This window comes from Nematolebias whitei, chromosome 9 (genome assembly GCF_014905685.2).
Source record: "Nematolebias whitei isolate Nwh7 chromosome 9, NemWhi1, whole genome shotgun sequence".
NCBI lineage: Eukaryota > Metazoa > Chordata > Actinopteri > Cyprinodontiformes > Rivulidae > Nematolebias > Nematolebias whitei.
The window spans coordinates 28,671,251-28,695,827 of NC_056506.1; the positions used below are offsets into that span (position 1 = coordinate 28,671,251).

The 24,577-nt window shown below is 39.7% G+C and overlaps 1 protein-coding gene across 1 annotated transcript in view; it reads left to right on the top strand.

Moving 5' to 3' along the window:
* Window positions 1–24,577, top strand: part of cacna1eb (calcium channel, voltage-dependent, R type, alpha 1E subunit b) — a 78,291-nt gene that overhangs the window by 36,587 nt on the left and 17,127 nt on the right. Inside the window, exons 11-28 of the mRNA XM_037682180.1 lie at window positions 897–977; window positions 3,620–3,829; window positions 3,950–4,062; window positions 4,196–4,308; window positions 4,413–4,544; window positions 4,791–4,860; window positions 5,249–5,366; window positions 8,122–8,189; window positions 8,311–8,378; window positions 12,877–13,620; window positions 15,328–15,611; window positions 15,810–15,942; window positions 16,035–16,164; window positions 19,938–19,997; window positions 20,103–20,209; window positions 20,581–20,592; window positions 22,058–22,154; window positions 22,244–22,404. Coding sequence (XP_037538108.1) covers window positions 897–977; window positions 3,620–3,829; window positions 3,950–4,062; window positions 4,196–4,308; window positions 4,413–4,544; window positions 4,791–4,860; window positions 5,249–5,366; window positions 8,122–8,189; window positions 8,311–8,378; window positions 12,877–13,620; window positions 15,328–15,611; window positions 15,810–15,942; window positions 16,035–16,164; window positions 19,938–19,997; window positions 20,103–20,209; window positions 20,581–20,592; window positions 22,058–22,154; window positions 22,244–22,404 — 2,701 coding nt within the window. The remainder of the gene's footprint in view (window positions 1–896; window positions 978–3,619; window positions 3,830–3,949; window positions 4,063–4,195; window positions 4,309–4,412; window positions 4,545–4,790; window positions 4,861–5,248; window positions 5,367–8,121; window positions 8,190–8,310; window positions 8,379–12,876; window positions 13,621–15,327; window positions 15,612–15,809; window positions 15,943–16,034; window positions 16,165–19,937; window positions 19,998–20,102; window positions 20,210–20,580; window positions 20,593–22,057; window positions 22,155–22,243; window positions 22,405–24,577) is intronic.

Here is a 24,577-nt window from a genome sequence, read left to right on the forward strand (position 1 = left end):
GTAGTAGTAGTAGTAGTAGTAGTAGTAGTAGTAGTAGTAGTAGTAGTAGTAGTAGTTTATTTACAGTATATATTAAGGCTTTAAAAACCCTTCCCACACTCTTGCAATATTCTAAACTCTTAAACCTACGTCATTTTAACAACATATGTACAGTACTGTATATGTAGATACTAATTTTTACTTACAAGGGCTCTGCAGAACAGCAGCTCGTTTCCGTCCAACCCGATAGATGAAAAAATGTCCAGAACCAGGCTGAAGCCTGCAGTGGTCTGTTGCCTGCAGCTCCCAGGATCCGGGTCACACTGAGTCCAGATCAGCTGCAGCCCAGCTACTCAGCAGTGAGGATACAACTTGAAGGACAAGTTCAACGTCACAATTATTTGCGACTTCCCAGCCAGTCCATTAGATTGGCAAAACAGTATATGCTTAATGAAAGAAAACAAAAATGGTGATACATTTTTATTTTTTTGGAAAATATTATGTACAATACTATACATCCACAAACCGTGATAGAGCGAGTCCGCAAAAGTTGAAGTGCGAAGTAGCGAAGGACTACTGTATACGTTTTGGTAAATGGCCAGGGTTAATACAATCCATTTCATTTATATAAAAATAAAACACATTTCACCGAACAGTGCAAAACTAAAAATAAACCTTTGATATAAGGACAACTTTACATTTTGTTCATGAGGTAGTGTTTAGATAGCCATGCTTTCATTCTTTTGTGCAGTATAGACTCATTGACTGTAATGATGTGGACACAACAATCACCCTCACTTTTTGTTTACCTTAATATGCCAGGAGTTCTTTGTTCGTTTTTCTGTTACAAAGTTATTTCCTATTCATTAAACTTTAGATTTTTGACAGGCTAGAGATTTTGTGAACATTTCTTATAGTGTTGAAGAGAGCGAGCAAGAAGACTGGTGCACGGAGAGGAGCACCAGGGAGCGACAAGTTTACAGACACGTCCACCGCAAGTAGGTGAAAAACTATTTCAGTCTAATTAAATACACTCTACCTTTAAACTAAGCTCTATGTGTTGAGCAGAAGGGGTTTTTAGATTTACTGCCTGTTAAAGAATCACACGTGACTAAGAGCAACCAAGATTATTACAACTGATTAGAGGTAAACAAGTTCTGGTGGAACTGTTTAACTTTTCTTTTATTAGTTTTCATTGAGTAACTGAAGCAGCACGGTGGCTCAACTGGTAAAGCTGTTGCCTCTCAGTGAGAAAGTTGTTGGTTCAAATCCCGGCCCGGAACCTTTCTGGGGCGAGTTCACATGTTCTCTCTGGGTGTGTGTGGGTTTTCTTTGGTTTCCTCCCACAGACCAAAAACATGCATGCTAGGCTGATTGGTAACTAAAGCCCCATTTCCACCACTATTACTCAGCCCCAACTCTACTCAGCTCTCCACGGAAAGATCCCTATTCCACTAGTACTTTTAGCTGATTCTGCACTTTTTTGGTCCCTGCTTCACTGGTGGGACTGTACGAGCTGAGTCGAGCTGACTCGGGACAGAAATGTGAACGCAGGACTCTGATTGGTCAGGGGGAGGAGTCACTGGATCTCAGAAACTTTTCACCCATCCGTCATTTGTAATTTCTCTGAACTCTGAGCAGCAGCTGGATCTATTTTTAAGATTTTAAAAACAATAATGACAACGCTGTGTTTAATTTTGAAGTCCAGGCTTTTTTTGTGGTTGGTGACCGATGACAAAATTCGAGGGAGCGGAGTCACCGTGGAGGATCAAACGAGCTGGCCGGACCTCGAGTCCCGGCCTCGCCTGCTCACAAAGGCCCGATTCCGAGCCCTGGCAGGCAGGAGGACCGGGACAGAGGGTGGAAACATTTTTTAAAAACATTTTATGTACATCAGTGAAGAATAAAAATAAATAAACGGTGCCGGCTTTATCATGAAATCCTGTTTTCACTTTGACTTTATTAAATAATCTGTTAATTAACTCAGCTGAAAAATCATAAAAAGACAAAATTATAGGATCTCTCAGGAATATTTCCCTCAAATAATGTTTAAAGAAGAGCTACAGCCTTTAGTTCAATTTTATTTTAACCCAAAGATGTACAAATCACAAAATAAGAATCACACTTTAAATCAAAGCTAAAATAAAATCTGTATACAAGAAACAAAACCACATATCTAAAATGAACAATAAAAGTAGGACAATGGGTGCAAATACGTCAAATGATGAAGAAAAATATAGAATTTTAAATATAGATGTTTTTGTAGGATCTGGTTCATCAGATTTAATTAAATTTATTTATATAGCGCCAAGTCACAACAGAAGTCGTCTCAGGGCACTGAACCGAAACTTTCATATATAAAATAATAATTTAACATTATTTATCTGAGGAGCAGACTGCTTTGAGTTTAACTCATCGCAGAACTCTCACTCGGTGAACTAAAGTTCATTAAAAGTTCATTAGCAGGATTTTGGATTCTGGACACGCCTCCAGAACCGGTCCTGAAGTGCGGTGGAAATCCAGGCTGATCTGAGCAGAGTTTGGGGTGAGTAATTGTGGTGGAAAAGGGTCATAAATTGTCCCTAAGTGTGAGTGAGAGAGTGAATGGCTGTTTGTCTCGTTTGTCTCTATGTGTCCCTGTGATGGACTGAGACCTGTCCAGGGTGATCTCACCTCTCGCACAGTTACTGCTGGAAATGGGCACCAGTGACCCCCGCGACCTAAAAAGGAAGAATCCGGTAAAGATAATGGATGGATGGATGAATGGATGAATAACAACATAGGGTCACATAATGGTAAATAAGGACTATGTTTTACCAGCAACTCACCTGTTTGCTGATAAGACAGTTGTTATGTCCACTGTAAGACTATTTTCAGAAACCTTTATTTTCTCATCAACCTGGTTGCTTTTTTAAAATGTATTTTTCATCTAATTTGAACAGAAATTGCAGAGTTGTCCACCAAAATGATTGTTTTTTAGCTAACAGCGATCATAATGGTTGAAAATCCTTCCCAGTACACAATGTTGAAGCGCTCATGTCGTCAATGCAAACTGCTGCCTTCAAGACTCAAGAGGTGCTCATCTTTACTTCTGGTGGGATTTCATGCACTTGTTTAATTAGTTGGTGTATTAAATGTAAGTTCTGATCATTTTTATGCCTTTTCTGGACTGGGATGTTATCACACACACTGTCAGTGATGTGTTAGGTTTGATGTTTAATATTTTGAAATACCAAAAGTTCCTCTGATAAGGGTTTATCTTTATATCACAGTTGTTTAAATGTGGCTAGGGATAAAGAAAACCCTGTCAGAGTTTGTTTGTTATAGTTATTTGAGGTCAAATAGAAAATAATTTAGTTTTGTTTCTTTTATAGTTGTTTTACTAAGTATTTTTAATCAACTTATGTGGAATTGAAAATGGGATAAAATTTTAAATTAGCAAAATCTTACAGTGCTTTTGGGGCCACATTAAATTCAACAAAGAGCTCCCACTGGTGACGGTTCCAATACAGAATCTCACCAGTTGCGGAGCAGTTGTCTCTTTCATTCTGTATATTTCACTTACGAAACAGTGACGTGTGTGATTTTCAGCCTTTCTGGGTATCAGTTTATTCATTGATCTCTGATCTTTCTCTTTCAGGCATGTCAAGATCAAGAATGAACTTCCGCAGTGGTCGCCGCGGCCCCGCTGCCTACCTGCGACGCAAAGAGCGCATGTTGCGCATCTCTATCCGCCGCATGGTGAAGACGGACACGTTCTACTTGATGGTGCTCAGTCTGGTGGCTCTCAACACCATCTGCGTGGCCATCGTGCACCACGACCAGCCCGACTGGCTTACTGTCTTCCTCTGTGCGTTCTTACTAATGATGCTTTTTGATCATATTTAATAAATGTGTTGTTTTTGCAGCCTTGGGCTCCATCATCCTGCTTTCTGACATGACTGCCTTTGATTCGCTCTCTGATCCACAGACTATGCAGAGTTTGTTTTCTTGGGGCTGTTTCTGGCGGAGATGTTTTTGAAAATGTACGGTCTGGGTTTCCGACTCTACTTCCATTCATCTTTCAACTGCTTTGACTGTGGGGTGAGATCCATCGCCTCTTATTCTGACAACAAAAGTAATATATAATAAAAACGAATCATAAAAAGATAGGATAAACACACGCATGTCACAATGAGATGTGTGATATACTCTTGTTTATGCTTTTTTTTCCCAGGTTATCGTTGGCAGCATCTTCGAGGTCGTTTGGGGTTTCTTCAGGCCTGGCATGTCGTTTGGTATCAGTGTACTGAGAGCGTTAAGACTTCTAAGGATTTTCAAAATCACCAAGTGAGTTGTTCAGCTGGACAAAATTATAAAAAACATAAAAATTATGTAGTTTTCTTTCTTAACGATTGAAAATAATCTTTTGTATATGTCGTCTTTTTTGTCAGGTACTGGGCCTCTCTCAGGAACTTGGTTGTTTCCCTCATGAGCTCCATGAAGTCCATCATCAGCCTGCTTTTCCTCCTCTTCCTCTTCACGGTAGTGTTTGCTCTACTCGGGATGCAGCTGTTTGGAGGAAGGTGTGTACTGACATATTTAATTATCAGCCAGTATCAGTAAATTCCATCATACAGAGCTGAATATTTGGATGTGTATCATCCATCATCTGCTTGCTGCAAACTGAACTAAAGTTTGCTCAGTGGTGTCTTTGAAGATGAAGAGATGATACGTACAGTTGAAAATAACTCTGCATCATCCTCCTCCTCTTTCCTCCTATTCTCCCTTGGTCATATCTGACCCCCGTCTCTTTCTGCCTTCCCCTTTAGGTTCATCTTTGAAGACTACACTCCCACCAACTTTGACACGTTTCCAGCTGCCATCATGACAGTGTTTCAGGTTTGGCTCCTACAGATTCCCCTCATACTGCCTGCTCTCCATGACACATTGCACCCTGGGATATTTCTCACCCCAGGCGCAGATTAAACAACTCTGCTCGATCGCTCTCCACCCCCTGCCTCCGCGATCATCCCACACATCCTAGCACACATATGCGCACATGAATATCAGACAAGGGAAACGTGAAGAAGCCCGCATCAGATCTGCTTCAAACCAACTGCAACTGTGAAAAAGACTGTTTTGATCAGCGCTCATACTGGTTATTATCTTGCCATCCAGTTTTAATGCGCCATTCTTGGCAGACAGGGGGCTCATCTTTTGTTCGGTGTATTTTTAATGTGAGCAATATAATTATTTCTAACTACTCTGTGCCTTTAATTGCCTGCAGATTTTGACTGGTGAGGACTGGAATGAGGTGATGTACAATGGGATTCGTTCTCAGGGTGGCGTTCAGTACGGCATGTGGTCATCCATCTACTTCATAGTGCTCACACTGTTTGGTAACTGTATCCTTGTTGACCTCAGAAGTGCTCAGAGAGCTCTGATATAACCACAATATGCCATTAGTTCTGAGAGTATTCAGGTAAAAGCAGTAAAGTTGCTGCCTTCCAATATTCCATTACAAGCAAACCCTGCATGGTTAGATGACCATGATCAGCCAAATGTAGCAACATGGCCCCCACCAGGTGAACTCTTGGCTTTAAGTTTGCTGTATTGTTACTGCTGTATCAGTGGAGGGAAAAGAAATTGACAGTCATGTACACCCTATTAGATTCCTTATTCGACTGATGTTTTAATGTAAAATTTTATTCTAGAAATGCTGTGGAATAAAGGGCAATACTTGCTTTTTGAATGCAATTTAATAAATGTGTGCCAGAAAATTTTCAAGAGAAAAAACTTGGAAATATTGCAATTAAAAAGAAAATTATGAGCTTATTCATTCATTCAACCTTTATTTATACAGATAAATCACATTGAGCCTCAAAGACTCATTTACAAGTGAGACCTGCTTAGACAGACAAAAAGGAATGAAAGTGACATGTATAGGATTTGGAGACAAAAAAAATTCCCTAACAGACTCTCATTCCATGGCCGAGAAAAGCTAGCCTGACATTGAAAAAAAATGCCCCACACATAAGCACTAGTGACACAGACATTCCATAAGGGAGGGGAGACGACAAGAGCAGTGAGCGTGTCCAAGGACACCCCAGAGGCACTGTAAGAGTTCTGGTAAGAATGGTATAAGCAGTCAGTCCCCTCTGGTGAGATCCATAAATATTCTTGTGCCGAGGTCAACCCAGGATAGCGCCAGAGAGAATCCAAGAGTCCTGAAATGATGACACAATGTTTATTCAGCTGGGTCCCTCTGATAGGTCCGCAGACTTCCTTGGTGGGAGGGAAGGGGGGCAGAGCATCTAATTTTCAGGGTCTCCATGTGAATTGAGATAAGATGGCCTGTCAAGGCCAGCCGGGGAGCTGGATTTGAATAAACATTTGTTTTGGGGACATGCAGAACTTTAGTGATTTATGTCTGCCTTGAGTCTTTGAGATTTATATACAGCATACTGTATATCATGATCTGGGCGTGAGGTTGGACTCAGGGTGCAGACAGGACTCGGGAACTCAAGTAATAAATAAAGGATATTTATTATTAACAACAAAAGGGCTGACTTGGCAGCACAAACTTACACGTGGGGAGGGGAACTGAGAGGAGCAGGAACAGAACATGACACCAAGAAGGATAATTCATGGACAAATGAGAAGACGCCAAGACACAGAATAAATAGGAACACCTGTGATTGACAGTGAAGAACACCTGGGGTGATTAGATTAGGGGACTGGTGTGTAGAAGCTGGAAAAACACAGGGAAGACAAACAGCAACACACACTAATCCTCACACTGTGCTCATTTTGAATATAATATAAAGAAAGTTAGGATGTTTTCTGGTGCATCGCTTTATTTTTATTTTCTTATATTGTTCAGATTCAGAAACCTTAACAAAACAGCTGCAAGTGAAGTGTTTGCTCCTATTGCCTTGATTATGAGTTCGTCTGCAGGCAGTGTTAAAGCTTTGCAACAGAATCTTGATTTAAACATTTCACTGAAATAAGCAAGACTTTCCCTGTTACTGGGTAAATGTCAACAGATGTTGATCCAAACCCTGGACATGTAGTTCAGCATATAGGAGGGCTAGATAGTGTCGTAGACAAAAAAACTGATTTACAAACGATCAGGTGTAGGTTTAATCAAATATAATAACACAAAGCTTCATGGAGAAACAGTCAAAATACAGGAAGCAAATAACTACAACAAAAATAAAACATTACAAGTACAGAACTTCTAATGCTTTCTCTGCCCTGGTTGCTATCTGGTTGTGTCTTCCTGAGCAGAAAAGGTTTGTTTTGTATAAATTTATTAGGAGGTGCATCCCTCCCCTTTGTGTTATCGGAACCACGGCAGACACAGACACAGAGGAGGGAGTCGCTGGAGGTAAACTGACGCCTGATTCACAATGATCCCAAAGCAAGTGATCTTAAAGTAATAAAAGGATCATAAACTTTATCAGTATATAATACTGAATATATCAGCATTCAATTCATTTCACTTTATTTATGTAGCACCAAATCACAACAGAAGTCACCTCAGGGCACTGAACAGAAACATTCATATATATATATAAAATCAGTCAATAACGTTATTCATCTAAGGATCAGAAAGCAGATCAATAAATAATATATTCTTCTTCTTCTGCTTTCGGCTTTTCCTTCTTCAGGTGTCTCCACAGCAAGTCATCCTCCTCCATGTCACTCTGTCCTCTGCATCCTCTGTCCTGCTGTTGTCACAAATCACTCCTGAAACTTTTCTCCATCCTACCTGGACTCTTCTTCTTCACCTCTTTACCACACTCCCCATTTTCCTGGACAGTGGATCCCAAGTGCTTAAAGTCCTGCACCCGATCAATAAACAATTGAGATTTGCTTTATGCACTACAATGGATGTTTGCCTATGGACTATACACTGATAAGTCATTAGTTCTCTCTCTTTTAAACTCAGAAAAAACAAGAAAAATAAGTAAATTTATGTGAACGCCCATTTAACAATTTTTCTTTGCATTAATTCATATTTAATTGGCTCAGTTGAGGAAAATTTTTGATCTTGAATCAAGGTATTTTTTAAAATATCAGTTTGTTATTCTGAGATGAAGACAGAGTTTTAGTTGAGCGTGTTGGTGGATTTGTCCTTAATGTCCTTTATGACAGACACTCTGCTCAATGTCTTCTTGGCCATCGCTGTGGACAATCTGGCCAATGCACAGGAACTTACAAAGGTTTGAAACTGTTTTTATTTGTAACCTATCATTTTATGCATGAAATTTATTATTTTTATTTTACATTTCATTTATTCTAATCTTTAGTAGCATTTTATTGTATTTGTGCCTTTTTTTTCAGGATGAAGAGGAGGAAGAAGAGTTTTTCAATCAGAGATATGCGAGAGGAAGAGACGGCCTGATATCAGAGTAAGTTCCTGACTAACGTCTGACAAAATGACCGTTTGCAAATGAGATACAACTAATTACCTCTTGAGAAAATAACCAAACAAACAAAAAAAGTCACAGTTCATTGAACTCCCTTTTCTTCTCATAGCAAATGGTGAAACTAATATAACTACTTGAAATATTAATTATGTGAGCAATAGGAATATGGAGGTTGTTATGAGTTTTCCTGAATGCGTGCAAATAAATAGGCCAAGAAAATTAATATTTGAACTAGCTGCCTGATTGTAGCTGCTTTGAGTAGAAGTAGTAAGCACATCTGTTAACAGTTTTTAAAACAAGTCCTTTATGTTCTGCAGCTGCAAGTTAAATAAATTAGGAATATTAACAGCGTGGAACGATTTATCTGCGTGGCTGTAACTCCCTCTGGAACTGCTTTGACCTGTGAATCATTCTGGACAGCTGATTTTTGTTTTATTTTTTATTTATTTTAATGAGAGAAGGACGAGTCCCTGCTCCTTTCAGTGACCTGGCAGCTTTCCTTTCGCTTGAGAAGAGGAGGGCAGGAGATGTTTGTCAGAAGTCACTGGGAACAGTGGGATATCCGAACGTGTCACTATGAAGGCACACAGTTTCTCTGCTCAGTGTGAATCTGGCTCATTTGATCTGAACATTGAAGCAAACGCATTAGAAGAAGGATAAACTGTTCCTACTTCAATTTGTGGTAATTTTTAGGTTTATTAAATGTAGGTATAACCAGTTGGTCCAGTCAGCTCCGCTTTCCTTTTGAAATATGAGGAACATGACCCAATTTGGCTTTAAAATAAAGCAGACAGCAACAACAAGCTGATAAATTTAACATTACAAACAGCAGCAGTGTCATAGCAGCTATGCCCACCAACTAAATTCAGTCTCTGTCTGTTTTGACAGAAAACACATTGTATCTAATAGCTGGAGAATCACCATCGTCACTTTAATGATATCTGCTCCCCATCATGGACACTGACTGAGATGTTATTTCAGCAAAGCCATCATTTTCAATGAATTGTGAAACATCTAAAGGACTTTTAGAAGGAGTCTCATGGTGTTAGACAGAATTATAAAGTGTGGTTGTAAACGGATGAATTGTCATCGTAGTTTTTAAAACGTTTAACAAATTTCTTCTGGTTTTGTTGTTTATTCCAAGTTGTCTTTGTTCAGTCCCTGTGTGTTTTGTTCGTGTATGCTTGCTGGTGCTGTCTGAGAAGTTTCTTTAAGTTTTATTTCTAGTTGCAATGTAGCAGACAAAATTAACCCCTGCCCAATTGAAACTGAGTATAGTCTGACCCATATCAGAGAAAGCCCCAAGATGTAAACTGTTCTTGGTCAGACTATACCAGGGGGTGTAAAATAGTCTAGGCCAGACGATACCCCTCCATGCCAGAACATACCCATCTGAATTAGAGTTGCATTCGGGCCTAAAATATCTGGCCCAGCCCAAATCTGAATCATTTTTTCTGAGCTCAACCCGAAACAGACCAATTAACTGTGTTTACAGGCCCGAACCCAAAAACAACAAAGGAAAAAAAAAAATTTTTTTTTTTTTTAATTAAGCTTTTACTGCTTTTGTAAGAATGGCCATTAGACATGATTTCAAAACATATTTCAAAGAAAGGAAGATATAAAATTTCTTGTTCATTAACAAGAGTCAGCTGATTATTATAGTTATTAAAATATTGTATTTATTATAGTTATTAACCGCCAGCGGACACGTGCAGCTGATGATTCAAATTGGGTGGTCGGTCACGTGCGTCTGCTGACGCAGCGGCTGAGTCCAGTTAAGCTATGGGTCACTGGCAGTGAGCTATCTGGACTATTTTTATTTTTTTTTACCTCTTTCAACCGGCTGGTCCGTGCATGGCCTTTTGACCGCACGCGGCTGGTGATCCAAATTGGATCATCAGCTGAGCGCGGCCGTTGATGCAACCAAAAGCCCAACACCAACCCGGCCCGCCCATCCAGCACATTATTTTGGCCTGGTCCAAATTTCGGGTTCGGGCCGGACGCGGGCCCAGGTTAGAAATGACAGCTCTAATCTAAATACACATATATACTCATTTTTTGGCCTGAGGGGTATGAATAAGCTGGCCAATTTGTACCCCAGAGTATAAATTGGCCTAGGTCAAAGTATACCAGGGGTATAATCTAGCCTAGTCTAGTTTAACCCCAGGTATGGTCCGTAGGAGTATAAAATGACCCGTTACACCGGTTTCCAATTGCAGTCTAGTCATGGCCTCATTTAAACTTTTCTTGCTTGCACCTCTCCCTTGTGTCTCACCTGCAATAACTCACCTCATCACTCCTTCCTGCATCAGTGTTTCTTAATTTTTATTGTTTTGTGCCATATCTTTGTTCCCCCGGTCAGTCATGTCTTATTTTTTCTCTTTGTATTGAGCGTTTTGCAGATTTAGAGTTGAGTTCTCCTGACAGGCAGTGCTTTGTAAAATCTAAATAAAATCTATATGTCGCCTGCCATCTTCCAGCATTCATCCTCCAACCTGCAGTCCTCTCACTGTGACTGGCAGGAGTGCAATAAATCAAACAGAAAGAACAAGATACAAAGACTTCCTAAATATTTTTTTGTTTATAATATGCTTTTATTGTTGCTGTCTATATGTTGTCTGTCTAAAACAGGTCTCTCTTTTAAACGAGTCCTCGTGGCTCAGTGAGACTAACCTGTACAAATAAAAGCCGAATGAACTCTTTAATATTGATTGTATTTTCAATAAAACAAAAACTTTCTGTTTGCACCAAACAGCTACAATAAAATACATATATATTTAAATGTGGACTGATTTAATATTACAAGTAATAAAACTATTGAAGTTTGCCACATTTAATAACGTTCTCTGTAAGATGATAAATAAAATTATTCAGCTCTCGAAGATACATTTAATTATTACACAGTGATGAAAATGTTACAACTTTTAATTTGTTTTTGGATAAAATGTTTTCATCAGACTCAAAAATAAAAAAATCTTTCTTGTGGGCTGGTAATAATAAAAGGGCGTTATTTTGTCACATAATTTTCTGGCTGCTGCATTTAACTAGTGGTAAACCACACCATCTTCACCATGAAGCTTACTGTCCCATTTGTGCTTTGACCATCTGTTCTTTAGGTTCTTGGTCTGCTCTCACTCTGGCTGCACTGTTTCCTGCCTGTTGTCTTCATCTCTGTCCTCCGGGTCTTTAATCCAGCAGAAGTAGCAGCAAAGTCAAAGAGTTTGCCATTTTGAGACATACCAGTTCTGAGCGACTTTTTGTGCGTCACTCAAACCTCTACTACAGTTTAATAATCTGAGTTAAATCTTGTTTTGTCCTGTTGCGTGTCAGACACACTGAGCAGAGAGACTGGGACACCCCCAAGTGGGCAAAAGCTAACTGGTTTATGACTTACTGTATGTGTGAAACTATTACAAACCAAATTAGTTTAAATTAAATGATCATCTCTGTTTACTGCTTGTTCTGCTCTCTGACTTTTTAAACTATATCTTAAAAACTAAATCCCTGGAAGTTTGTTTTAAATAGATGGAGAATAGCTCATGTCTATGGTTTGCAATACAATAATTTGGATTTTGTGTAAATGAGATAAAACATAAAAAAAAACAGTAAAATATTAATTTTAAGGTTGTCAAATTTGAATTTTTTTCTACAAAATAGACTCTGACTGTCTGCAAATTGGACTCTGAATGTATCATTTGTCTGTTGCATATATGAATGTAAGTCTTGTGTTGCAGCAGCAATATGCAGGTATAATGTGAATTTCTCTGGCTCCATCTTGTTGTCTTGTTATGATCTTATGTGGCACTGAACAAAATGTTGCTTCTCAGCTCAGGACCTGGATTTGAAAAATACTGATGGTTAAGTGTCTCAAAACTATGTTCCTGCTTCAGTAAAATCAGTTTTTTAATGGATCATTAAATGTCGTTTTCTGTCCCTTCTGCTTCCCAGGTCAGATTTTGTTCTGTGCCACAACAAAAGTTCTGTGTATGTTGTAAATCACTAATGTCTTGTTTTCAAATAATCACTCATTGGTCACATGGACACCAAAAGAGTCTGAACCCCAGTAAGTATAACTGAATGCATCTCTGTCCCAGAATTTGTCTTGATTTTCCCTAAATTTACGAGATTGATTTGTAGATGTAACGCAACGTTTGCACTTTAATCCCACACTTTTCTTTTTGTTCTCGTGGGGTATGTTCTCCTCTTTTACTTTTGAACTGTCCTTTATCTTTAGGTATTATTATTATTTGTCTTTGTTCTTAGTTTTTGGATGTCGTTTTGCACATTTTTCCATGGGAATTCTTTGTGTCACTAATCAACTAATTCACAGAAAAGGTCTGACCTTTTCTTGCAACCTTTATTTTATTTATTTAACCGGTTTGCTAAATGAGCACTTGTCTTTGTGTTTCTTGTCACCGTATCCTTTAATGTGTAGCTGTCACTGCCCCACACTGATGTGTATTATCCTGTGGTGTTTTAGTGGAAGAAGAAGACCTTACCTGTACAGGAAACGGGCCATCCATAGAGGGAGACCCACCTTCCCAGATGATCCTGATGGTCCAATAGTGACTACAGAGGAGCAGCCCCCGAGTAGCTCCAAACCTTTTGCAAACCGTCGCGAGCGGAGGAGGAAAGTTAACATGTCTGTATGGGAGCAGAGGGCCAACCAGCTACGAAAACGCCGTCAGATGGCGAGCAGAGAGGAGCTGTTTGGCAACCCAACAGAGGACACAGCTGAAACTCCAACCATCCCCCACCACCCCCCTGCTCTTACTCCAGAGGCCAGTCCAGCTCACTTGCCTGAGTCACCCATGCTGGTTGGGATGCCCCTACCCGAACCCCCGACGGCTGAGCCTCTTGTCAACTTGAGCGAGGAGAAACCAGCAGGAGCGAACCACCGTACCGCAGGGGGCGGCAGACATAGATTGGCTCGAAAGTTCAGGTCCAGTCAGGGGCCAGATGAAGGGGCCCGGCACAGGCGCCACCGTCACCGTGAGGCCCGCATTGAAGCGAAGAGTCTGGACTGCACACAGTCGCCACATGAGGTGCTGCATGTCAGGCGGTCACTCAGCCAAGAGAGGAAGATCATTGATGAAAGGGAGGAGAAGGAGGACAAAGAAGAAAGTGAGAAAGCAGAAGAACAGAACGTTACACAACCCGAGGAGGAGGATGGTGGAACGTGCATCGTCAACCCATATGCAGACATTGGAGAAGACTATAAAAGGTAAATCTCTTGTTGTGATCTCGTCCCATGAGCTACATCACAATAAAACATGTTTTCATTATTTTTGTACTGGCTTAAACAGCAACCTGCCAAAGAATAAGCAGCTGCTTTACAGTCTGCTGTTTCTGATCATTTACTGTACACAATAAATCAGAGCAGACCACAAAACATGCTGCAGTCTGTCATCAGTCCCTCAACCTGTTCATAATGAGTAAGAAAATGTATCTGAACACATAAAAGAAGGAAATAATTTACTTTTTTGCATCTGATAAGTAAAAACAAAAGACAGATTTTCGTGGTCATTTAGGAACAAAACTATACCAAAAGAGAGGACATTGAGATAAAAAACAATTCAAAGCTCACTTTGATTATCCTATTATCCTGTGAGACTGGTTTATTTTACAGGTTTAAGCCTAAACTTAGTGGGACGTAATATTTTTCCCAAAATAAATATTAAACAAGCTTGATAAACTCAACAAAGTTCAGTTTTGTTGTTGAGACATTTCATCCTTCATCCAAAGGACTTCATCAGTCCGAGGAGTCACAAACAAACTCAGTTTTGAACCATTTTGGCTATGGCTACCTCAGAGGAGTCGACAGGGAGAGGGTGGGCCCCAGAAACCATCTTATCACCACCAATCTGGTTGGTCCACTTTAAGTGAGTTTGCTGCTTGTGAATCCCAGTTTGTTTGTGGCTCCTTGGACTGATGAAGTCCTTTGGATGAAGGACAAAATGCCTCAACAAAAAATAAATCATCCAGATGACCTGACTGGACTTTGTTGGATTTTTTTATTGCACATGAACTGTGAAAGCTTGAAATGTGATGCAAGGTAAAACATTTAATTAAAAAAATCAGTGTTGTTATATTAGGAAATGTTACTAGATTAGATTATAAATCTGGTTTTCTATTCACTTCAATGGGATTTCAATTTTTGCACTAGATTTTTTTTTTTCTAAAAGTGAGCTAATTATTGATATTTATAACATAAAAACGCTTGTGCTCATGGGTTATGTTCTCAGTTTTTACTTTTGAACTGTCCTTTTATCTTTATATGTTAATATACCTAATAATTAATAACATGGCTTTATTAGCTTTGCAAAGTTTGACTGTCATACTGTCACAATTTAGCAGAAAGTTTGGAGCCAGAATGCAGATGGACAATTAATAACATTTTTATTAAAACAAAATAATGGACTTACAGTATGTGGCAGCAAACTTACAAAAGCTCTGGAAATAAGCATAAGGAGAAATGAAGGAACACAGGCGCATAAGAGAAGTGGCATGAGGAGCCAAGGAGTAAAAACTGCAGGGATAAAAAGGCTTGGAGCTAATGAGCGAAGTGGCTGCAGCTGTGTCTAATGAAGAACAAGGAACAGGTGTAAGACAGAGGAGCTGAATCTAACTGGAGAGATGTGAGTAATGGCACAAGGAGTACACAAAACTCACAATGAAAAGCACAAGGAACAGAATAAAACACAAGAATCACAAAACCTGAATAAACCTAATCGTAAGTCAGAAAAAAAAATGTGCAAACTAACAAAACAGAACCTGACATACAGAAAAAATGTTTTCTGGTGTCTCAAAAGTCAAATTTCCAGTGAAATTCACTGCAAGAACATGTTACAATTATGATCAATCTCGATTGTATTGTTCCTTTTATTTTATTTTTTTTAAGTTTTCTTTTTGTTTTGTTTGTTTGTTACAGAGATTCTGCTCCCAGCGGGGACAATCCTGATCCTCCGCAGTGCGAGCAGCTGCCACACTGTACCTGGTCAGAGAAGATGGAGGGAAGCAGCTCAGATCATTATGAACCCTTGAGCCAAAACATCCCAGTGGAGCCTGCTGTCGAGGCAACAGAGTTCATTGTGAGTACCATCGAGTCCGAGAAACGCAAGATCTCCGTCAAACGTGATAACAAGTCCAAGGTGGAAGGCAGCGTGGCCATCGAAATGTCAGCACAACCACTGCTGGAGCTCACCCCGGTGACAGGTAGAACCTTTTCACTGCACTTAAACATCATGACATTCAGTGTCAGTATCACTGTACCACCGTGTGCAGGTGAATTCTAATATCATAAGAGTTTCTATTTTTTTATTTTTTTGCAGAAAGTGGTGGTGACTCATGCTGTTCTTTGTCATAGCTGTCCACTTAGAGCTGAAAACGTTCCTCTCTCTGTCTGTGTTGTAGTGAACAGTAAAGAGTTGGAGGCGTACCAGTCTGATCAGAAAGAGGAAGAAGAGGAGACGGAGGAGGAGGAACCTCCAGTGCCTCCTAAACCCGAAGCTCCTGACAGCATGTTCATCTTCAAAGCCTCCAACCCGTAAGATGTTACACACAATCCACAAAGTCACACATTAGATGCTAATCAGGTTTTTCTTACTTCTGGTTTAACACTCTTTTGTTGCACCCCAGTATCAGGAGGATTTGTCACTATGTGGTCACTCTCCGTTATTTCGAGATGACCATCCTGCTTGTGATCGTGGCGAGCAGCATTGCACTGGCAGCTGAGGACCCAGTGTGCACAAACTCAGACAGAAACAAGGTGAGGTCAAACTACAGCTCCCTGGAACTAATACTGAATAACAGAACGACATCTACGGTGCCCGGAGCTTAAGATGGAGGAGGTTAAGGGCCTTGCTCAAGGGCCAAGAGTGGGGAAAACTTATAATGATGAGTGAAAACTTTAACACCTTTCACACACTGTAAACAATTTTAATTACTACATGTGCAATACATGTAAAGGCATGAATTTATAAAATAAAATAAAATGGATGCTAAAATAAACAGACTGGTCAAAAGACCAAAAAACTTTTACCTTAGCTGAGTTTTTTTATGACTGAAGCTGGGTGGATGATTTGTGAAGCAAACCTTTTAATCAATGATTAAAACCTCAAAACTGTGGAGGACGGAATGTGACAAAATTAAATAAATAAATACATAATAATGAAATCCATCCATCCATTATCTTTACCCGTTTATTCCATTTTTGGGTCACGGGGGCCGCTGGTGCCCATGTCCAGCAATCACTGTGCGAGGGGCGGGGTACACCCTGGACAGGTCGCAAGTCCATCACAGGGCCACATAGAGACAAACAACCATGCACTCTCACTCACACCTAGGGACAATTTAGAGTTACCAAGCAGCCTAACATGCATGTGTTTGGTCTGTGGGAGGAAACCGGAGTACCCGGAGAAAACCCACGCATGCACGGAGAGAACATGCAAACTCCACCCAGAAAGGCCCCTGGACCGGGGTTTGAACCAGGGACCTGTTCGCTGAGAGGCAGCAGCTCCACCAGTTGCGCCACCGTGCTGCCCATAATAATGAAATGTATCATTTAATTATTAAATACATCATTAAACCATTAAATACACAATTGAATATTAAATACACAATTAAATCATTAAATACACAATTAAATTACTTATTTCATGATTTATTTATTTATTTATTATTGTCACATTCCGTCCTCCATACAACCTGCTCGTCGTAAAATGAAGTTTTAGCTCAGTGCGGCTGTCAGGTTTGGTCTCTAGTTGACACAACACTATCAACAACAATGTGTCATGACACATTTGGCTTCATGCACGGACAAGGTGAGAATCAACAGCTCTGCCTGCAAATCGCTGTGCAGTTTGTATTTCTCACAACTTTTCCCTTTTAACAGTTTTGTAGAGGGTGTCAAGAGTGAGCAGATTAGCATGTATTAGTGCACTTGGAATAATCTGTGAGTGATGCAGAAGAAGAAATAACACATTATCAGAATCAGAATTAGAATCAGCTTTATTGTCATTGCACTGAAGCACAGCAAAATTGCATTTTCAGTACAGCCTGTCCAAGAGAACAACATAAACAGTATAAACAACAACTGACATGGGGAGACGGAGGTGATAGAGGCTGCCACCTCAGGAGGCGCGGCCTTATTTCCAGATAAGGAAAAAGAAACATGAGGGGGAGGATAGGTGTTAAAAAAAACAATCAAATCTTGTGCTGTGTCCTATGGGACACAGTATAAGAGTTGCAAAAAAAATACCTCAGCGCAACATTCATCCATCCATCCATTATCTTTTACCCGCTTCTTCCATTTGGGGTCACGGGGGTCACCGGTGCCCATGTCCGGCAATCACTGTGCGAGGGGCGGGGTACACCCTGGACAGGTCGCAAGTCCATCACAGGGACACATGGAAACAAACAAACATTCACTCTCTCACTCACACCTAGGGAGAATTTAGAGTTACCAGTCAGCCTAACATGCATGTTTTTGGTCTGTGGGAGGAAACCGGAGTACACGGAGAAAACCCACACATGCACAAAGAGAACATGCAAACTCCACCCAGAAAGGCCCCCGGACTGCGATTTGAACCGGGGATCTGCGCGCTGAGAGGCAGCAGCTCTACCAGTTGCGTCACCATGCTGCCCTCAGCACAACATAAAAAGCACATAAATAGACATAATGCATATGCGTGTAGAGTGGGTAGGGGGGTGGGGGTTCCAGCACGGCCACCTGGTGAGCAACGCAGCCCTTTGGCGCCTTCACATCTCCTAGGTTGCTGCAACATGGGAGGCAAGGAGGAAGGCCGGCAAAGGCATGAGTTTGAGGGGAAGTCGTAGCACAGCACAGTCCAGAGCCCAGAGCCATAGTCCTGATAAGAGGTGTTTGTTTATCAGCCAGCTCGGTTGAACTCTGACACTGTTCCATGTCCTTGGGGAGGGGAGTGGGTGAGGAGGGGAGCAGAGTGTCTTGTTTTCATAACATCCAAGGAGAAATTGAGAGAGTCAGCCTTTCAAGGCCATAACCAGATTCAGATTTCAACATTGTTTTGGGTCAGGCCGAGCTCTTTAATTTCCATGTCTGCCTTTTACAGACTCGCTAGTACATCTCATTACGACTCCAAACAGCCAAATTGTGAATGCTTACACTGAAGTCAGGTTTACAACTTCTCCAAGATCTATTTCTTCCAACCGTCTGTGAACATTGCCACAAAGTTCCACAGTCCTACCGGCTCAGCTCTGATACAGGTCCACAGATAGTTCGCACAGAGCCTGAGTGTTGCCAAGCCTGGCACACACATTCCAGACAGCTTAAAAACAGCTGATGACATTTACGAATTTGTCGACAATCCAGAGTTCCACCAACTCCAAAAAGCAGAATCCAGTTATAAATCCAATTATGTTTCTGAGGTAAGAGGGCTCTTCTTCACCCTGTCTTCTTGTTGAGAAAATTTGATCAATTGCGTTGAGAGACCAGCTGAACAAATCCATAGTTTACAGTTCGGAAGGTATGCAAAAAGGGGCTCTGAAAAAGGTTCACAAGACAAAGAGCAAGCAGGGATGGAGTGGAGGAGGAAGCATCTGCTTTCTCTAAGAGCAAGCAAAAAAAAAAAAAAAAAAGAAGTGAATGAAATCAACAAAAAGAGGCAATTTCAATATTCTACTTCATTACTTCAAGCTGCTTCTGATCATTTCTCTAATTAAAAAATATTTTTATTATCATCACTTCCTGTTTGAACAGAGGTGATCTAATTAACTTGGCCTTAATTTACTGCAGCAGATTAAAGGAGCGTTGTCACTTTTACACATAAAATTGAGTTCAGCACAGTGAACAGATCAGAAAGTGGCTCTGGTTATTCATGTTTGAAACAATAATCCGATGATGTCATCAAGGCTAGCTCAGGTAAACTTTTACTGATGGTAAGCAGTTTGCAGCGTTGTTGTTGATTTTTCCTCTTTAAAATTGGTCCCATGAGTCATGCAATTTAATAGACATGTAGCACATTACAGGGGCATCACTTTAAAGAGCCGCAGAGCTTGTTGCACTACCAAAAAACATATTTGATGAGTGATGTGATCCAAGAAAACAGAGCCAAGCAGAAGTAGGTTTTTGTTTCCACATCTGTCCAGAATTGTAGCTTATGAACATTTCAACTAGCTGACAGTCACACTTATCATAATTTTGGCTGCCCGGCTGAAAAGTACACTTTTGTTTGAAATGAAAGTTGAAATGTGAAAAAAAGTTAACAAAGTGCTGTGACTTGGAGTTGTTTTTTAAGCACCTCTAGACTTATAAAGTTTCACGTAGTAGAAAACGCATCCACAATTGGATAAAGGGGAACTCGCATATGATGTATCGTCTGTCATTTAGTTTATTCTAGTCATGATTTAGCATTACTCATAAATGGGTAGGTTCAAATTGTAAAGCCTTGTCCTGAGGCATTAAGATGTTGGAATCATTTCGAGTATATTATGTTAATTATCACTGACACATGACTGTGACAAAGATACTAAATGATAAAATGGTATGTTTTCTTTGTTTAGGTGCTGCGTTATTTTGATTATGTGTTCACTGGAGTGTTCACCTTTGAAATGATTATAAAGGTGGGTTTCAAAAAATGGATCTTTTTCGTTTATTGACTTTTCTCAAAATTTACTGCAAGTCCCTTCGATCGTTAAAATGCTTCCACTTGTGTGTTTGTCCTTCAGATGATAGACCAGGGCCTCATTCTGCACGATGGCTCTTATTTCCGAGACATGTGGAACCTCTTGGACTTCATTGTTGTGGTGGGAGCACTGATCGCCTTTGCTCTGACGTGAGTCACGTACAGTTCAGCCTGCCCATGACTAACAGCTGACTCACTGCAGTTAATACCTTACTGCAACAAACGACCGTTTCTCAGAGCCAAACTGTACAGAGTCGCAGGATCCTGTGAAACGTAACTTTCTTTTTCTTTCACCTCAGGGCTTCAACAAGAGCTGTGGAGATTTTTATTTGATGTGTCTTCATGGCTTGCATGTGATGGAAAACCTGATAATTACTCTTGTCCGACTCGTTGTACTGTTAGAGGAGTTTAACTGTACGTTAATTTCTATGTTGTTAATATGGATGTGATGTAACCTTTTTAATCCTTCGTTTTTTTTCTATGTTGTTCCTGTGGATGTTGTCACTGTTGGGGGCTACCAGGAATGTGCTGGGGTAAAACAAAAATTCTAAATGTGAACGTCTTTTCCATTAACTCTTCATGTATTTTGCTTAAATTCATCTGTTTTGTTATCGGCTGCCACCGAAGATAAAATGTGGTATTGTATTTGCCCCAGTTTGTGTGTGTTCGCTTGTCTTTACCATTATGTCATAAAGGCAAGGATGGAATTTTATGAAATTCCCAGAAAGTAATCATTGATGTGTACCTATGACTTTGGAGTAAACTGATTTAAGATGGCTGCCACAGCCAAATGACCTTGGTAAACATGGTAAAAAATAAAAAGGGTGTAAATCAACAATTTTTCCAAAAACTGAGCTGAAATTTGATGTACTTGTGACTGAGCATAACGTATTTGCACATTGTGCCACAGATTTGCTTTAAACCATTAATTCTGTTAGTGTCAACCCTGTCTGTCAGCAAAATATCTCATAGCCACTGGACAGATTTTGATGAAAATCTCAGAAAGTAATTATTTGGTTTATAAATACAACTAGAGTCTTTCACAAGACACCTAAGTCCAAGACTTAGAAACCTTCTGGCCATCTTGGTGTGACTTCCGATGGACAGAGGTGGTGCAGGGGTTGAAGCCAAGCCAACCCTGGTGCACCATTGTGCAGCAGAGCAAAGTAATAACTGAGGCAAAACAGCAGACGTGAAAAAGTAAGCAGCGATACTACGGCTCAGTAATGTGACGAACTGATGACATTAACTTTTAGTCATCCCAATTTAAGATGGCCGCTACAGCTATTTGAATCTAGTCAACATAAAATGGTTTTAACTAAGACAATAAGCTGTTTGGTGTTGTATTACCATTTTCATTTCTCACAAGATCCTAGAATTTTGCACAAGAGTACAGATGGTGCCATTTGCAAAGATTGACTAAAGCAACTATAATTTCTCATCATAATTCTTGTAATATTTTAAAGTCTGGGGCATCAAAGGCAGCAGGCAACATGCATTTCTTTAAGGAATTCTAGGCTTTAAATTTATAGTGGGTTTTTTCTTATTGTTTCTTCATTTTATTTATTTGTTTATGTATTTATTTATTTATCATTATCTGGACATAATTGTATGTATTTAGAGTAGAAACATAAATAAATGACCACATAATGTTATAATGTGGAGGGGAATAAAACAACACTATACAAATAATTTAAGGTATAAAAGAAAGAATGACAATGCAAATCATAAATATTTATTAAGTTGTTGTTGTTTTTTTATTTTGTTTTTTTTTTACATAAATGCCTAATTTAAAGGTAGAACAATTCTTAAACTAAAAAGAAAAAGTTACTACTTCAAACAAAACTCTCTTTAGGTGAAGTTCTGGGTTTATTTTTTCTGTTTCCATGTGTTATTTTGACATTTTCCTCTCACCATGTTTCCCTTTTTATTCCACGTCTATGTGTTTTAGTTGAGAGTACAACTTTATTGCTTAGCACTTCATTTCAACATCAACAGGAACACCAAAGGCAGAGACATCAAGACGATAAAGTCCCTCCGAGTTCTGAGAGTTCTGCGGCCGCTTAAAACCATCAAGAGACTTCCTAAACTTAAGGTCTGGTGGAAAATGTTTACACGTTAGCTTGAGTTTTGGTGCATTTGACAGATTTTTATTAGCCTCCCTCTCGTCTTTCTCCTTTACAGGCGGTTTTTGACTGTGTTGTCACGTCGCTAAAGAACGTCTTCAACATCCTCATTGTGTATCAGCTCTTCATGTTCATCTTCGCTGTCATTGCCGTCCAGCTCTTTAAGGGGAAGTTCTTCTTCTGCACTGACAGCTCCATGAAAACAGAAAAGGAGTGCCGGTATGTAAACGTCTAAACTACAGGCTCACATTGGTGTTTTGAATATGTATGCACAGTATAAATCCAGAGATCCTCCTACATGTTGTCACTTTCTGTGAACATGTGCTGGCCCACCATGTAATGGTGGCTTTGTTTACGTAAAATATATTTACAAAATGAATAGGCACATTCCCGTTTCAGATCATATTTTGATGCTGCACAGGAAGTTACAACAAAATCATATTTTTGAGGTTTTGTGAAATTTGTTTTCTTTTCACTTCAACTTGATGATAATTGACGTTTAGACTGAAAATAAAAAAAGCTTTGGTAAAATAAATATATTGTTTCTTAAATTTAATACCAAATGAGACTGACGAATCATTATGCAGTCAGTATTAGATGTATGAAAAAAGACACATCAGTATGCTTCTAATGGCATATTCGAGGGTGATAAAATGCCTGAGGAATGGAGGAGAAGTGTGCTGGTGTCCATTTTTAAGAACAAGGGTGATGTACAGAGTTGTAGCAACTACAGGCGAAGTAAGTTGATGAGTTGCACAATGAAGATCTGGGAGAGAGTTGTGGAAACAAGACTTAGATGAGAAGTGACTGGACCACCGCTCCCTTAATACTTTAGCTAATGTCTTTCAAAATGATGTTCTGTGGATAGGTTTTCATATTTGAAATATCTTACTTGTTCTAGATGCTCTATGAACAACTTCAATTAGAAAAAAAAAGTTTTATTTTGATTGGAATGATGAGCTAATAGCTAGCATGAATGAGGAACAACCATTTTTTTTCATTTATTTATTTATTTATTTAAATTAGGACAATGCATGTCAGCGGTAAGCATCAATGTAAATATGCCGGAGTTAGCACAACAGCTAAATTTCATCCGTTGTCCTAAGGCAGGTAAGAACAAGAAACGTCCCACAAAACAAAGAGCAGAGAATAACACAAACAAATAAATAAATAAATAAACACTAAATAACACATAACACCACATGAAATTACAATAAAGATATGAAGCCGTTAGAAAATAGACAAAATAATCTAGACATGAGTGCACCTCTGGTTAGTTTTCAGCCAAAGTTTCAAAGTTTTTAAAGCTGGAGTAGGTGCTGCAGTTCCTGGTGGAAACTGGCAGTGTGTTCCATGACTGCATGCCTCTGATGGACACCACCATTTGGCCAAATTTAGCCCTGAGCTGCTGTACAGCACAGTCTCCTCTGGTCAGTGCTCTTGTGTTTACTGTACTTGTTCTTTCACCAACACAATCTGCTGCCATTGGGGGAAAAAAAGTAAAATTAAATGAAATCATTACTTTATTAATGTTTCTGTCTCTGCTAGTTTCACATCGCATGCTTACTGACAAGGCAGTACGGTGGCACAACTGGTAGAGCTGCTGCCTCGCAGTGAGAAGGTCACTGGTTCAAATCCCAGTTTTGGAGCCCTTGGTGGAGTTTGCATGTTCTCTCCATGCATGCATGGGTTTTCTCTGAGTACTCCCACAGACTAAACATGTTAGGCTGGTTGGTAACTCTAAATTGTCCCTAGGTGTGAATGAGGGAGTGCATGATTCTTTCTCGTTTGTCTCTATGTGTCCCTGTGATGGACTTGCGACCTGTCCAGGGTGTCCCCCACTTCCCGCACAGTAATGGATGGACATGGGCACCATTGCACCCCGCGACCCAAAAAAGAAGCGGGTGAACGATAATGGATGGATGGATGCTTACTGACATAATTTTATGGTTATCTGGTTATATTAGTACCACCAGCAGCAGCATAGCATTTCTGTGCAGCCTGGGACTTGTCTAGCAGGAAGATTAGAATATTTCTGACTGAATAATCATGAAATGCAAAACTTATGTTTCTGCAAAGTTAAGAAAATATCTTTTACATAACCTTTATGAAACTTTTGAGATTGTACTTAGGCTATTTCAAGCCAGAAGCAATGTATTTGGTGTAGCTAACTAGCTAATGCTCAGACTTCCCATTAGCAGTCCTTTAACCAGCTGTCTGGTTGTGAGTTTATATGCACAGAATTGCAATATTTAATTTAATCTTATTCATAAAATTAAATATTTGTGTAAGTGTAGCCCACTGTTTTATGACTTGTCTGAATTTGATACAATCGTGCTTTAATATGGTCATTCTTGTGAAAATTTTAATGCTTTTACTTGTAATTAAAGTG